Source organism: Onychostruthus taczanowskii, unplaced genomic scaffold (assembly GCF_017590055.1).
Source record: "Onychostruthus taczanowskii isolate IOZ18803 unplaced genomic scaffold, ASM1759005v1 scaffold35, whole genome shotgun sequence".
Taxonomy (NCBI): Eukaryota; Metazoa; Chordata; class Aves; order Passeriformes; family Passeridae; genus Onychostruthus; species Onychostruthus taczanowskii.
In genome coordinates this window covers 5375989-5391098 of record NW_024500905.1, presented here as the reverse complement: position 1 = coordinate 5391098, position 15110 = coordinate 5375989, and the positions used below count along the sequence as shown (strand labels likewise).

Below are 15110 nucleotides of genomic sequence, written 5' to 3'. Positions count from 1 at the left end.
GTAGCCAGCAGTAATTATTTTTCTTCTTGGTGAGGTAGCCTTTCTCAAATTCTTTTCTGGGGAAAAGTTTTTACTCTGGAATACCATCAAATAAGCACATCCATCTTTAAACAAAAAAAAAAAAAAAGCCTTCTCCAGTATTTAAATATACACTCCTAAAATGAAAATACTGCCCACTATTAAAAGAGCTTTTTTTTTTTTTTTTAAAGGAAGTTCTTCCCATGCAGAAAAAGTACATACCAGTTTTTGGTCGTTTGTGCTGCCACTTTTGTTTTCTATTGCAGTCTCCAGGAAAGGGCCCTGACCTACCTTTTGGTATTTCCTCTGTGTACTGGTTTTGGCTGGGATACTGTTAAATTTCTTCATAGTAGCTTGTGTGAGGCTCTGTTTTGGATCTGTGCTGAAAACAGGGTCAGAAATATAGAGATGCTTTTATTATGGCAGAGTAAGGCTTACACAGCATCAAAGCAACCTTTTTGCTTTCTCACCCCATCCTACAAGTGAATGGGTTGGGGGTGCACAAGGATTTGGGAGGGAGCAGAGCCAAGACAGCTGATTCCAACTGATCAGAGGGATGTTCCATATGGCATCATGCTGGCAATAAAAGTTGGGCGTAAGAAGAAGGAAGGGAGGGACATTTGGAGTGATGGCATTTGTCTTCCCAAGTCACCATTAAGTGTGATAGGGCCCTGCTGTCCTGGAGATGGCTGAGCACCTGCCTGCCCATGGGAAGTGGTGAATGGATTCCTTGTTTTGCTTTGCTTGCATGTGCAGCTTTTGCCTTACCTGTTAAACTGTCTTTATCTTAACCCATGAGTTTTCTCACATCTACCCTTATGATTTTCTTCCCAGTCCCACTGTGGGGGAGTGACTGAACATCTGCTGGTGCTTAACTGCTGACCAGAGTTAAGCCACAACACTCTGGATTATCATTCCAAAAAACAACAACAATAAACAACTCTGGAAAAATTTTCTCAGCAGCTCAGTTTGTGCCCTGCAAATTGCACTGCTTTCTGCTGCACGGGTGGGAGTGGAAGAAGTAAGAGGTTAATTCAGGAATGAACCCAACCATGGCAGAGCAATCCCCTAAATGCCCAATAGACACCTGCCATGCAGCAAACATGAAAAAGTTCTCTATTTCAAAGAAAAAAGAGGAGTGGGGAAGATTTTAGGTTTTCAAGACACTTGTCTTTAAATACCTTTAAATCCAGCGTCTTGGGGTTTCCTGAAACAGGAAAACTTGGGGTTTATCTTTAACAAACTTCTCTGGTATGTCCTCATGCAATGAATTCTGCCTAAGTTACACAGGGAAGCATTATCTTTACTGCTGTTTACAGCCTTTCATTTTCTGTCACAGGGACTTCTACTCCTGTTAAACCTCTCTGCCAACACAAAAATATTTAGCCTGCCTCCAGTGTGCTCTCTCCTGGCTTTTTAGGCTTCATTTTCGTTCCCTTCTTTCAACTCCTCTATGTTCCCTACCTGTTTTTTTGAATCATTACTCCTCTTTAGCTTTGCCCATAATTAAGGGTAAACACAGTCTTATTGTGTTTTAAATGTAGAGTTTCCAGAGGCAACCCATCTTCCACTATCACATCCTACTTTGATCATACGCATGCTTTCCAAAACTATACTAGAGGCGTAACTGTATCTTCACAACAGGTACCTGTGTAACACTGCCTCAAATCATCCCTGCCAAAGACCACTACATTTCTCCAAGATGAAATTCATCTACTCTTCCAGTGGTTTCATGCTCTCCAGGGAGTATGAAGCAATTTCAGAGGGAAAAGAACAGAAATTCCCCCTTTTTTGATAGTGGGAGGAGCTTTGAGGATTTTTTTGTTACTGTTGGGTGAAAGGTATTCAGTTATTTGATAGCTTAAAGAAGTTTTCTGGCCTTAGAGAAAGCTGTGAGAGAGCACAGCAGTTAAACCACATACCAAACCATCCAGACTGTAAGCATAAGAGAGGCAGTGCACCTTCAAACAAACCGAGAGTTTTTACTTGTAAACAAGGCTGTTCCAAACAACCTCTCAAACACCAGCCTGACAGAGCCTATAAATTTACAGGATCAGTAGTGCAACATTTTGTTGCTACAGTATCATCTCTCCCAAGCATTTGAACTATTGTAACAGGATCAACATTTGAGGCAACTCAAGACAGGAGACAGAAGTGAATAATACACCTTTACAGTGAATTTATTCCCACCTTGCAATCCTTTAGGAACAGAACCAAGCAGCTGTGTTACAGCTTGGCCAGGCACCCTTCCAGCAGTGCCTGCACACTCCCTCTCTTCCCTGGGATTCTGGGGGCAGCTGCCACCAGGACCTCCCTGGCCCAGTGTCACAGCTGCCACATTGGCAAGAAGGGACACCAGAGGAGAGGGAACCTGACAGAAGTCAAGGAAAATTTCACACAGTTTCTCTAAACTGAAGAATCTCAAATTTGCTGCTTGAACAAAAAAACAAATTAGTTAAGTCCTTTGACCTCATCCTTGCCAGAGCTCTTCACTACAGAGGGTTCAGACAGTATTTGACTACAAGACCAGGCACATGTATTTTGAATTCTCCAACAAACAGACAAAGTATCTTCCTTCCTTCTCCCTCATTTCCCATGGAAATAGAAAACAGGCTGAGCTGGTGAGGGCGACACTTCCTTCTCCCTAAAAGATGGCCATAGGGAGCATGGAACCTTTGAGGACAACTAATCTGCTCAGGTTGTGTTTTGCCTTTCACAGGAGAGGCTGCCGCCCTGTGTCCCAGAGCAGTGTGCTGTCCATGCCCACGCTGGCACAGGCTCCTGTCCTGGGGGCCTCTGCCTCTGCCCCTCTCTAGCACCCAACAGCATTTCCAACAGCTCACACTGGCACTCCCACAGAAGTCCATCCTCTCGTTCCCTTAGCACGTGCCTCAAGGGAGAAAAGAGATCTCCAGACCACTGACTTCAGGGAGAAGTGCAGCTTTTGTTAGAGACAGCTCTATCCCTGGGCTGTGTTAAACCAGCCACGCCGCCAGTCCCAGCAGCAGCTGTCACACATCAGCTGATAACACAATCCCAATGCAAACCTCTGGGCTGCAAAGCCCGGAAGAACCATGGGCAGTGTGTGTTAAGCTGTTCCATGCCCATGTTTATACACACACACCTGAAAGGATTATGCTCATTCTCTGTTTCCATTAACATGCTCTTAGTTTCAGATTTCTAAATTATGCTGTGCAGCAAGAACTAGAAACTTACTGCTGGCTATAAGAGTTTCTTCTTCTCTTGATTCCAGTGCTTTTTCAAAGACAGATGAGCTCAGTTACCAAAATAGTTCCTTCTCCCCTCTACGAAAGCACTTCACAGAACAAGCTTGTGATTCAGGAATCAGACACTTCTCTAAAACCAAGCAAGAATGGAATTACAGCTAATCACATTAGCCTGTAACTTTTTTTCCCTCTAAAAGCAGGATTAAAGGCAGAGATGGGGAACTTCCCACATTCCCACACACCAGCTGCATTCTCCCAGACTCAGCTTGCTGAACAGCTAATAGAATTACCATCCATAGACCTAGGATTTTCAGGGATTACTCTGGAGAGGTTGCCAAAGGAACTAACTGGACTGTAATTCCTGGCTTTGCACTACTAGAAAGGGATAGAAAGACCTTAAAATGACATTGAGAGGTATCCGGAGGGAGCCACAGTCTGAGGAAGTTGCCAACTAGATTTTGTAAGGGCTGTGGAGACACTGATCTCAAAGTTTATTGAGAAGAACAGCAAAATTAACTGAAAGCCCAGGTTTGGAGACGTGATTGATGAGAGGAGTGACAAGGTGAGGGAGAGGGGATTGCCCTCCAAGACTGATGCTGATGTACATCTGTTTTAAGACACCACTGTACATTTTAATGCCATATCAATTCCTGCCTTATGGTTGAGAGCATGTAGGGCTAAGTTCTAATCTTCAAATTACTCATGAAAATAGCTGAGAAACAATTTTTTTTTTGTTCAAAGGGGACAACAAAGAAGGAGAGAAAATTTTCTATCTACATTCTTCAAAATGTCAGTCACTCATATCAAACCAAACATACATAAAACTTTGACCTTTGTCATGACATAAGCAACAATAATCACTGAGCCAGCGAGCTTTATGATTACTATTTTCCATTTCAAAACACCAAAATCTAAAGTCATACTCCACCCCATCATGGCACCACAAATACAATGCAGGTTTCACTGTAGAACTTTTAAACTTTCTAAAGGACAAACCTTACAAGTTTGAACTTAAGAAATTAGAAGTTTTCTTTTTTACCCATTTTTTTTGGGAAATTTGATTTGATCTTTCTGAGTCAAGGCACTTACAAATAAGGTCAGTAAAGAAAAACAAAAACTAGTTCAGATAAATCTAGTTTCAATTCCAAACTTTAGCATTCATTCATGAAACAAAGATTCCTAATACAAATTCAGAAGAAGCAGCACGTTCTTCAAAATGAGGTTTCAAAACACACAAACAGCAATTTAAGCACCCTAGCTTTATTGCACAGGCTTCTGCAAAGCATCATTTACTGCTGAGCAAATTAAAAACCCAAGACCCTCACTCAGCCTGCCAAGCACTTGCACAGACTTGGAGCCATGGAATTAACAGTGGGAGGGATGCAATGGGACAGAGGAAAAGGCACTAACCTGCCCCTCCCCACGGCCACTGGAGGCAAGGGAGGGAAACCCTTTGCATTCTGGGGTAGGAGCAGAGCTGGCCAGAAGCTTCATGAGCCTGGTCAGCAAGGCAGGGACAGGAGAGTAACAAGGGGTCCTTCCCTTTGAAAGTGATCATCCAGTGCAACCCTCAGTCTGCTGAAGAGGACCTGCTCTCATGTACAAAGTTTGGGCCTGAATCAATTTAAGGAGTGCTCTTCCCAACCAGAAAGAAAAAGGTTGCTGCCCATTATTAAGTTTCACATCTTCTTGCCCTCTCCTCCCCAGACAGGCAGCAGAGATAATGAATCAAAAACGTCCACAAACAACAATAAAATAACTTCCCTCAAAAGAGAAGGGGGAAATAAAAGAATAATAATAATATTTTTTTTAAATATTAATGGCACTTAGCTAGAAGGGGGGTGGGGAAACGTTGCCTAAAACCACCTTTCACTCAAACTGTTTCAAAACCTAACAAAATCCATGAGCTCGCATGGTGACCTGCCACATCTGGAAAATACAGAGATCTCTGATGAACAGCAAGGTAACTTATTTTGTCTCTTCATAAGACATCTGCACAAAATGGAGCACAGCTCAAGTTATAAGAGCTGGAGATGTGTCCTCAGTCCCACCTCTAATGCAAAACTCCACCAAGGACCAGATTGTTAGTTATGACTGACAGGTATTTTACAGCCTTACAAACATGCACTACGCATCATCTGTTTCTGAGGAGGTCTCTAACACATACCTAAAGATAGAAAAATCATACTTGGCCTAAATGAATCAATGTTGGCAGGAAAAAAAAAAGTGATCTGCTGCAGAACTTGGCTGGAGATGGATCTTTTTTGCTCCTTGCAGGGAGTTTGGAAAGCAGAAATCATCATAACAGGACACAAAGGACAGAGAAACAAACCAGGGAAATCCAGAAGGGCTCACAGTGGGGAGCAGAGAAAAGGGAAGAACTCACCTCTTGTCTGTACCTTTATCCAATGGAGTAGACACACAGTCAGGACAGCACAAAAGGTGCTTAGATAGGGGACCAGCAGATGACATAAAAGAAGAAATTAACTGCAAAGATTTGGAAACAGAGCTATGCCTATAAAGGGACAATCTCACTGACCTCTAATGCCAGTCCAAGGACATTTTGCCGCAGGATTTCTGGAGCAGTGGTATGCAGGATATCAGATGCAATCAAAGCTCAGTGGATTTGTCCCCTTATTGTAGCAGAATACTACCATGGAAAGCATAAAGACAATGGTACATAGTTTTCTACTTTTCCTCACCCTTTCTCCCTGAGATCAGGCAAAAGCTGGCTGTCTCAAATCACAATTTCAGCGTCATTGTTGTTGCCTGCAAAAGAGCCTGAACAGCATCAAAACAGTCAGTCAAGATCAGCTACACCTTAGGGTAGCACTTTAGAAAGAAGAAAGAGAGAGGGGGAAAAAAGATACTAGAAATGGTTATCCAGTTTTAAGCCACAGTCACCACCTGGACCTCAGACCAGCTCTCATAAGAGGGGAACTGCAGAGCCTACAGAGTCTGACATCGTTCACAGAGTTGAAAACAAGCTGGCATTATGACAAGTGACAGCAGTGGACAGACAGATCTCCCCACACCAGAGGAGGGAGAGGCTGACATGATCCTGGGGGACCAAACCCATTCAAATCCTGCTTGTCTTGGAGATGGTGCATTTAGGTCCTCATGTGGGCCACACAAGATTTTCAGTCCTGTCAAGCTGGAGGTTCTCTGCAGACACAGCACTGCCCATACCCCTCCACCTCAAGCAGCTCGAGACTCCCTCAGCAGATTCTCTCCCCCTTAAGCCTCACTGTGTTGAATACAGATCCCAAACAATGAGCAAAGCTCTCAATTTGCCACCCTACTTCACGCCAGAAAGTTGCCTGCTGGCCACAGCCCCCTAAAACCTCTTCTTACTTGAGTTTCTTTCTTAAATCAGTGTGATTGCTAAGTTATGTACAGGGTCCATATTTTGGCATTCCCCAATTATGCATTGACCACATACCCTCCTGCACTGCCTACTGCACTTGCTAATGTTGACTGCCTCAGCGTGGTGTTATTTTTGTCCTTCCCCCACTCAGACTCCAGCAATAAAACCATGCTGTGATCAAGAACCACAGACATCCCTTTGGCTGTCTTTACCCTAGCACTGCTTCCCTCGACAAAATACTGTGTGCAGTGTTTATTTGGAGAACGTTAAACTCTTCAGCCAAACACATGCCTTACATGCAGTATTGGGAGGAGGAATCACACCTGCCTGCAGCCATTTTGTGAGCTTCACCTACTGAACAGCTCATGCAGCATCAACCACTTAGCAGCCATGGCACTTATAATCCCAAGTACAGCTGGCAGCATCTACCAGACAGCAAGTGTGCTGCTGGATGAGGGACACAGCGGTGAAGAAGCCAAAAGGCTTCAATGGAGCTGCTGGCCATTGACTTGCTGGACCCTCGAACTACCATTCAATAAAGCTTCCACCCTGTGTCAGCTGGGTTTGAGGGGCAGAGCAGCTTGACACAAGCTGGGAGCTCTCTCACCAGCTCTGCTCCCTGGTTAGCACCTGGAGCACTTGAAACTGTGACCTAGTCCACCTGACCTCTGATCAGGAAACCACTCTGGATAATATGTGTATTAGACCTGGACATCCCAAACATACCCTACCAAGTAAATGTGACTGGCCAAATGGGAACCAATTCTTAGAAGTCACTTTTCTCTTTGTGTTTAACAGGAAGGAAGAAAAAAAATCATTAGAGACAACAAAAGGCACAGCTAATATGAAGGTGCTGCTGTGCAATAGGACCTCTTGCCTGACATAAGGGGCAAGAGGTCCTATTGCACATTTAACAGCAACTGGTCCCACCGTTTTTTTTCTCTGTAACCTTAAATAAAAATAGGTATATTTTTATTCATAACATTACCTTTTACAGTTCAATCAGAACAGAAATCCAAGGGGAAGTGGTTAAAGACCCAGGTTAGATGTAGTTCAGGAGACTCTATTTTCCTTGCAAATGCTGCTCCATCACAGATGTAGCACCTGCTCCAGCCTCATGCCACAGCAAAGCAGCTATGTCTGCTCTGCCTAAATTATCTCTCTGCACTCATTAACAGCACTCCCCCACTCCAAGTCTTATTTGGGATTCAGCTCACAAAGCTGACTTAACCCATCCTTAAACCCACAAACCATATTTCTTTCTCAAGTGGCACTCAGATCCCATCAGAGAATGACCTGTGCTTTGCAGCACTGCCTCCTTTCAAGGTCAAACTGAGCGTGTTCCATTTGATCACAGCCACAGGCTCACAGCAGTTCACCCCGAGGGGCACAGCCCTGTCAGGTTACTCTATGCCTTGATGATAACTGTGCCAAGCCACTCCCACTTACACCTCCTATCCCAGTGATGCAGCTGCAACAGAGACAAACGGACAAAGCAGGAGTGTTTGCAGGTAGCAGCAGCTGACTGCCACCTGTGCCAAGGCAAAAGGGTCCAAAGGAGGGTTACCTGAGAAGACACAGTCATGCTCTGGGGTCAGAAGCTAGGACCATACTCAAGCAACCTTTCAGAAACAAGACAACACTGCTCTAAAGCCTCTGAGGGACTAGCAATATGAGATAGCTTCGAGGGATGAATTTCATACTTGCCCCATTAGGAATCACATTTGTGCAACTTAGACAGTATTAAAAATACCTGAGCACCATTTACCTTTTTGATGCTCTTTCTATTTTTCTCCTTTTACCCCCATAAGTCCTAAGAAATCAGAGGCCACATAGGAAAAGTACACACCAGCAGGAGAAATAACTGTGTCATCAAAACACAGAACCTAAAACTTGAGATTCATTCTCCACATTCACGTCAAATCTCTTGCCAAAACTTATCCTAATGGCTGCGGGTTTTTTCACTTGGAAGAACCAGTACATTTACACATGTACATTCTTCTCCAAGGTTATTCTGAAATCATTACTTGCAATGCACTTGGCAGATTAGAGGCGTTACATAAATAAATATTAGATGCTATAGCATAAGCTCTTACACAACGAAAGGGACTTCTGAAGCTCTTAAAATTGTCATGAGGTTTCTGTAGGCAGTTTTACATGAACCCAGGCTTAAACAAGAGCCAGGCAATATACACTGAAGTTAACATTACAATATGCATAGAAGAACAATTCATACAGAGAAAAACTGTTCAGTTGTCTCTCGCTGCATGTATGGGACTTGAGTTTTTAGTTCATTCATCAGATCCTACTCAGTCTTATGTTCTGAACTACAAAAAGAATAAAAGAAAATATTTTCATCTAGACAAAGAGAATTGCCAACAATTTTTAAAAAGTTTAAAAAGGAAAGTAATTCATTATTTCTGTGTACATAACCTGACAACCAGACAGAACAAGATAAAAAAAGTATTCTTTTCCCATGAGTCTCATCCTCCTGAAATTTGTACCAAACAGAACACACAGAAGAAATGTGTTTACAGATGGGGTATGAGTCATGCTCCCAGGTGAGGTTTAGAAAGACTATCACTTCCAATTCACAGGAGCAGGACTGTGGTGCTGTTATCTTCCATTAATAAGAAGCAATGGGGATTAGAATGAGCAATCAGTAGTTGCAAGCCCTCTGATATCCTCCAACATCAAAATATTCAACTCAGGACAAGCATTTTCTGTGTTTTTCCTTGCCTCAGCTCACAGACATGTTAAGCTTTCACCTGCTTCATAGCATTATTAAAATGCTTAGCATTTGAATAAATGGTTTGGTCTAAACAGAACATGAAAGGTGGAAGAATACTTCTGTGTTATCTTAACTCACCAAAGTGTTTATGATCACTGAGAAATGCTGGAAACCATTTTAACAAAAACCTCCAGTGAATTCTCACATACATTCATTTGCTACAAACTAAGTAACATAGCATGAGAAAACATGATGCCATATTATCAGCCTCACAAAAAATCCAGTATTTTGAGACAAAAAAAAAAAACAAAACACAAACCATAAACTGCCCTCCCTCTTCATTTTGAACTCTAACAACTTGCCACTGTAATAATGCTGGAAGGACACGGTCATCATACTTCACCTACAACTCTGCATTCATTATGGGTCAGTAACCACCAACACCCTGAGGAAATGTAATTTCTACTGCAGGCCCGCAGAGCAGAGATACCACAGTATCACTGAAATGCAGCATTACAGAAAAACAGCCCGGACTTTGTCTCATCAAACAAAAGGCACTGCAGGGATAATAAAGTGACTTTTTAAGCCAAGAAACACACATACCAGTAAAGTCAAGTTTCTGGAAACCTATTATAACTCAGAACTGCAAAGGTATCTGAAGTGTCATTTAGAATTTTTCAAAAAGTAAATTAAAAAGGCAGGAAAAATTGTCTCTTGCATGAGGACACAGACAACATACAATTGAATCTTTCCCCCTGTCCCTTAAGTGTATTTGATAGTACCTTTTGAAGTTCTCCAAAGAGATGGCAGAAAGGCAAGAGCAAAGAGGGGAACACATGTGACACAGAAGCAGCCAGCTATGGTCCCATCCCCAGGATTCATACAGTTTAGAAAATCAATTATAGTACTGGAATCTGCACTGTAGAAATATACATTCAAAATGGATGGAAAATGACTAAGCTTGTTTTTCTACCACAAAATGCTACTCAGTTGCAGTTTCTCTGCAACTCCACCAGCATGAGCACCAGGCTAGTTCTTTGTCATTTGCAAATTTAGCATTTATTTTATTGTGCCATATGTAGTCAAGGGAATTCAACTAGGAGAGGTAGGCTCTGCTCCATCCTGTTCACCCTCTACCTTCACAGAGGGAGGAAGATAAAGCAAAAGAGGAAAAGGTGAAAAATAATGTTCTGGATAGAGTTTAGATGCAGTGAATATCATCTGGGTCATTTCATGTTACATACTGTCTGCTCCTGCTTTTACTTTGCAGTTACTTTCAGAGTTGAACACTGGGGCTGCTTATCAGCAGTGCTGCAGGGAAGCAGCGTAGCACACAGAAATCAGCACAGGAAGGCACCAAAGAAGAAACTTCCCTGCCAGTAACAGGGCAATCCAAGCAGAAGCTCAAGAAACAGCTGGTGGCTCAGACAGGGAAAGCTCTAGAGGAGATGCCAGTGGCCTCGGGAGTGCAGCTGCTCACAGACGAGAGGGAGGGACGAGTAAATAAAGTGTGAGGCAGGATCCCTCCCACCCTCTCTTATTCAAATAAATCACTTAACTTTTCAGACAGCAGCAAATCTCCTTACTCCTCTGGATTAAAGGCAGACTTAAAAGAATATTTGTTAATAGACTACCCTCTCCCAGGGTCATTCCTGATGCACACCAGCTAACCACATGCAGAAAACTAAGTTAAGGGCACCCTTACTTAAAAATGAAAAGTTTCTTTCTAAATAAAACAATACCTTTGAAGACAATTAAAAAGCCCACTGATGTGGGATACAATTTCAGTTTTGCTTCTATGGAGCTTGACGAACATTAGACAAGTGTCTGTGGCAGAAGAATATCTCTTTGAAACATGGCCTTTTGCCATCCTGTATGAGGTGAAATGAAATTCAAGGTCTCAGGGCTCCTTGCTCAGGGCAAGGAAGAGACAGCAGGACAGTCATTCCAGAAGACAACCTTTAGGCTACTCACTGACTAAGGAGAGATGAATCCCTATGGAACTCCCACTAAAATGTCAAGAAGCAATGATATTTTATCACAGTACCAGGTTTCTGAAGATTTCATTTGCCTGCCTGCATGTTTTTCATAATGATCACTCAATTAAAAGAGGGAAAGTTAATAATAAAAAATAAAGGCTAATTTACATTTCACTACATTATATCACAGAGCTAAGTAGGTAGTTTTAAAAATAAGTTAAAATGTATGACATGAATAAAAAATATAGCAAAAATACCCATTACAATAATGTTCAGTACAAGAGGAGGAAGAAAGTGGAGTGGAGGAGAAATGATTGTTCCAGGGAAATAAGTCAGATGAACAGGCCCATACCACACAGATTCTGAGGAAAAGAAATAGTCAACAAGGTGAGCTACTTTGTCAGTATGTTTTTTAGTAAGACATACTAATCCTCAGGAATCAAAGAAACAAGAAGAATCCCCTAAAAATTGCATATTTTGTAGATACAAACTGCTTCAGTCTGGCATGGAAACCAGGTCTAACCCCAAAAGGCCTTCTCCAGCTTGGATGAAACACTAACATGACAACATCAAGGAACTCCAGTATCATCTGTAAACTGACATGTTTTACAACTAAAGAACATGAATGCTACAAATGCTTTCCTGAAACTCAGCCTCCAGGTGACCTACTCTCAGAGCCAGAATTTTTTCCTAAAGGTAGTGAGACAGATGCTGCTGCTGGGTGTGGAACATAAATCCACTGACTCAAACCCTGCTGTGGATTGGCTCACAACATCAGGGCAAACACAGTACAGGTGGCACACACTGTCCTTGTACCTTCTGGGCCAAATCCCCACCTTCTAAGTCTACAACAAACCTCTCATTAGCATCAGGAAGTAAAAATCCCTGTGTCCATAGGCATCCCAACCAACAAAACACTTTTGCTGATTTGCTAAAACATGAAAACACGGAAAAGGCTCAGGGAAGCTGCACTTTGGCACACTGCAGGTATAGCATGTCTTCTCTCATGTCTTCACACCAAAGCAAACTAGCAAGATCCAAGTTAAATAGCTGACCTTTGTGTTACATCACAAGCTGCTTGTGAGGACACCAAACTTCCTCCTAACATTCTTGTAAGTGCTCATTTGTATTGTAACAAAAGGCAAACATTGTTCTGATAGTTTCCTTAATATAGACACTGACAAAATGCTAAATAATAGCATGAAAGTGTTTTAGTCCCTGCTTTTCCCAAGCCACCAAACTTCAGAATATGTATGATAATAATTTCATCTTCCTGGTGCTTTTTCCATTTATTTTCTTTATGTAACTCAAACCTGTTTCAAAAGAAAAACATAGTTCCAACACATATCTCCCATCAAGTCTTACAATTATTTTCAGAAAGCCTGGTAATAGCACAGTATGAGTAAAACAAAAAGTTTATATTTGGAAAAATCTGAGTTTGCCCATATTTTCTTCTTTTTCTTTATTCTTCAATGCTTTGCCTTTGGAAAACAAGGCAATTTTGGTAGCACTGCTTTCCTCTCAGCTTCTCCACAGCGAGCATTTTGAGATCTTCAGGTTACAATGAACCCCAATTTTGGAACATCATATACATACTTCTGGGAAGAGGGTAGTAACACATTGCCTAGTTCTCTCTAACAAGTACCACCTTTCCCTTAGATCTGCTCCACCAGCACTAGAGCCTGCAAGGGAAGGGGATGAGACAAAAACCCGAAATCAACAAAACAAAAACAAACAAACAAAAAACCAAACAACAAAAAAGCTACTAGAGACAAAGCAAAAGGGCAACTTCTTTTCACATCGATAACAACAGGAACTGAAAAAGCTAGTGACTTTTTTATGCCTCCCAATTAACCAAGCTGCTCAAAGCTCAAGAGGGAAGAGCAACAAGTACATGAAAACAATCCTGGTATGTTCTGCTTTCACGACCACCAGAGCCACTTACTTTATCTCCAAACACTCTCTCACATCAGGTTTCATCACCAGGGTCAATGAAACCTTCACTTTCCAGCAGCCACATTTTTCTGCTCCAGCAGTCTCAGGTGAAGCTCATGGGATGCACACACCTGGGAGCCAGAGAACCTCCGTTTGTCACCAACTTGTCACCTTTGTCACTTTGTCACCAGCTTGCAATTACAGTTACTTGCTGAAAGCCACAGAACTTCACCGAAGCTGAAAATAGCAGCATGCAGTTATTTTGGTAAAGAAGGACTTTTTCAGGGACTATTATAGTGGCAGAACAATTAGAGCTTACTTTAAAATATTTAAACTTACAGTTCATGGGGAATTTGCTCGGTAACCTATTCAGTTCCTTATTAATCCGAGAACAATCCAATTTAAAATTCTTTAAATCTCTCATTAAAATCTCTCTTTAAATCTCCCATTTCAGCATCCCCAATGATGTAACAACCTTTTAAATAAAACTAGTGATTGCTCATTAACAATGTGAAGCCTTCACTGTAGTTTTTGCAACAGCTTTTTGGGGAATTCATATAGTCTGAAGAGACTATAGAGAATAACTCGTGGTCTGAAAGGGCTAGCTTAGTAACTTTAGTAATCCCTGAGTTGGTAGCAACATGGACGGCCAGACATGCTCAAGACTTAGAAGCAGTAACAGAAAGAAATCAAATACTGAATCCTGCACCCAGAATCCTTAAGGAAAACAATGTGCCTACCGATAAAGGCATCAAGTGCAAGGACATGTCTTGCCTCTGCAGCTACTCCCACTGCCAGCTGGATGCATCCAAAGGAACACTGCCTTTCGCCTGGCTGGCAGGGCTACAACCAGGTCCCGATCAGACACCCTCCAAAGTAAATAGAATTATATGAGTGAGTCAGGGCAACAAACCATTTGGAAAGCCCAGGGGCTAGCCAATGGATTTTTTTTTTCTTTCAGTTTGGAGCCTGTGGTCCTGGTCTCCCCAAACTGAAAAGCATTTTGGGAGATATGTGACCAGTCCCCACCAGCGAGCACGAGGGCTGTCAGTTCCACAGGAAGGTGCTCCAAACCCCACATATCTCACCATTCCTGAGCAGCGGGAAATATTTACACACGCACAAACCAAACCGTGTTTCCTACCAAAAGCCCTTTTCATTCCAGGGTCAAGGACCAAGACGGCTGTTCAGTACCCGAGGGTACCCCATCCTTGGCCCCTGGGCTCCCGGAGCCGTCACTACGGTAGGGCAGCCCGGTGCTGCCCCTGGCCATCCTTCGCCCACCCGGGTACCGGCACTCCCGCGGGGACTTTCAAGGGCAGCCGACCGTCTGCATCCTCGGGCTCCCACAAAGGAGCCACCCAGGTACAGAGCTACGGCCAGGGCCGGACGCACGGCGCCGGGGATGCCGCTCCCCTCCCCCGGCACCGTCCCCCCGCCGCTCCCGCCGCGCAGGCCCGGGGCTGCGCTCCCCCCGCCTCCGGCACCGCCGGGGGCTCCTCGGCATCGCCGCCCTTGGCCGCCGGTGCGCCCGGAGCGCGGGCAGCGGGCTCGGCCGCGCTCCACCTGCTCGCCGCGCCGTACTCACTCCGCGTAGCCCGTGGTCCAGGGCAGGCGCCGGGTGTCCTTGCTGAGGATGAGGATGGGGCGGGCGATGTGGTCGGCGGAGCACTCCACCTCGTCCGGGGACAGTCCCAGGAACTCGGGTCTCCCGTAGGGGAAGCGGAGGGGCAAGTCCGCGCCGCTGCCGTGGTCGGCGCCCGCGCTGCCAGCCATGATGCCGCCCATGAAATTGGCCACGGCGGACTTCACCCGCGTGAGCATAGTACCCCCGCCGGCGGCGGCGGCAGCGC

The 15110-nt window shown here is 43.7% G+C and overlaps 1 protein-coding gene across 1 annotated transcript in view; it reads right to left on the bottom strand.

The window, feature by feature from the left end:
* Nucleotides 1-15084, bottom strand: part of PPM1H (protein phosphatase, Mg2+/Mn2+ dependent 1H) — a 130927-nt gene extending 115843 nt beyond the window's left edge. The window contains exon 1 of the mRNA XM_041411342.1: nt 14846-15084. Coding sequence (XP_041267276.1) covers nt 14846-15081 — 236 coding nt within the window. The 5' untranslated portion in view covers nt 15082-15084. The remainder of the gene's footprint in view (nt 1-14845) is intronic.
* Nucleotides 15085-15110: the final 26 nt, after the last annotated feature.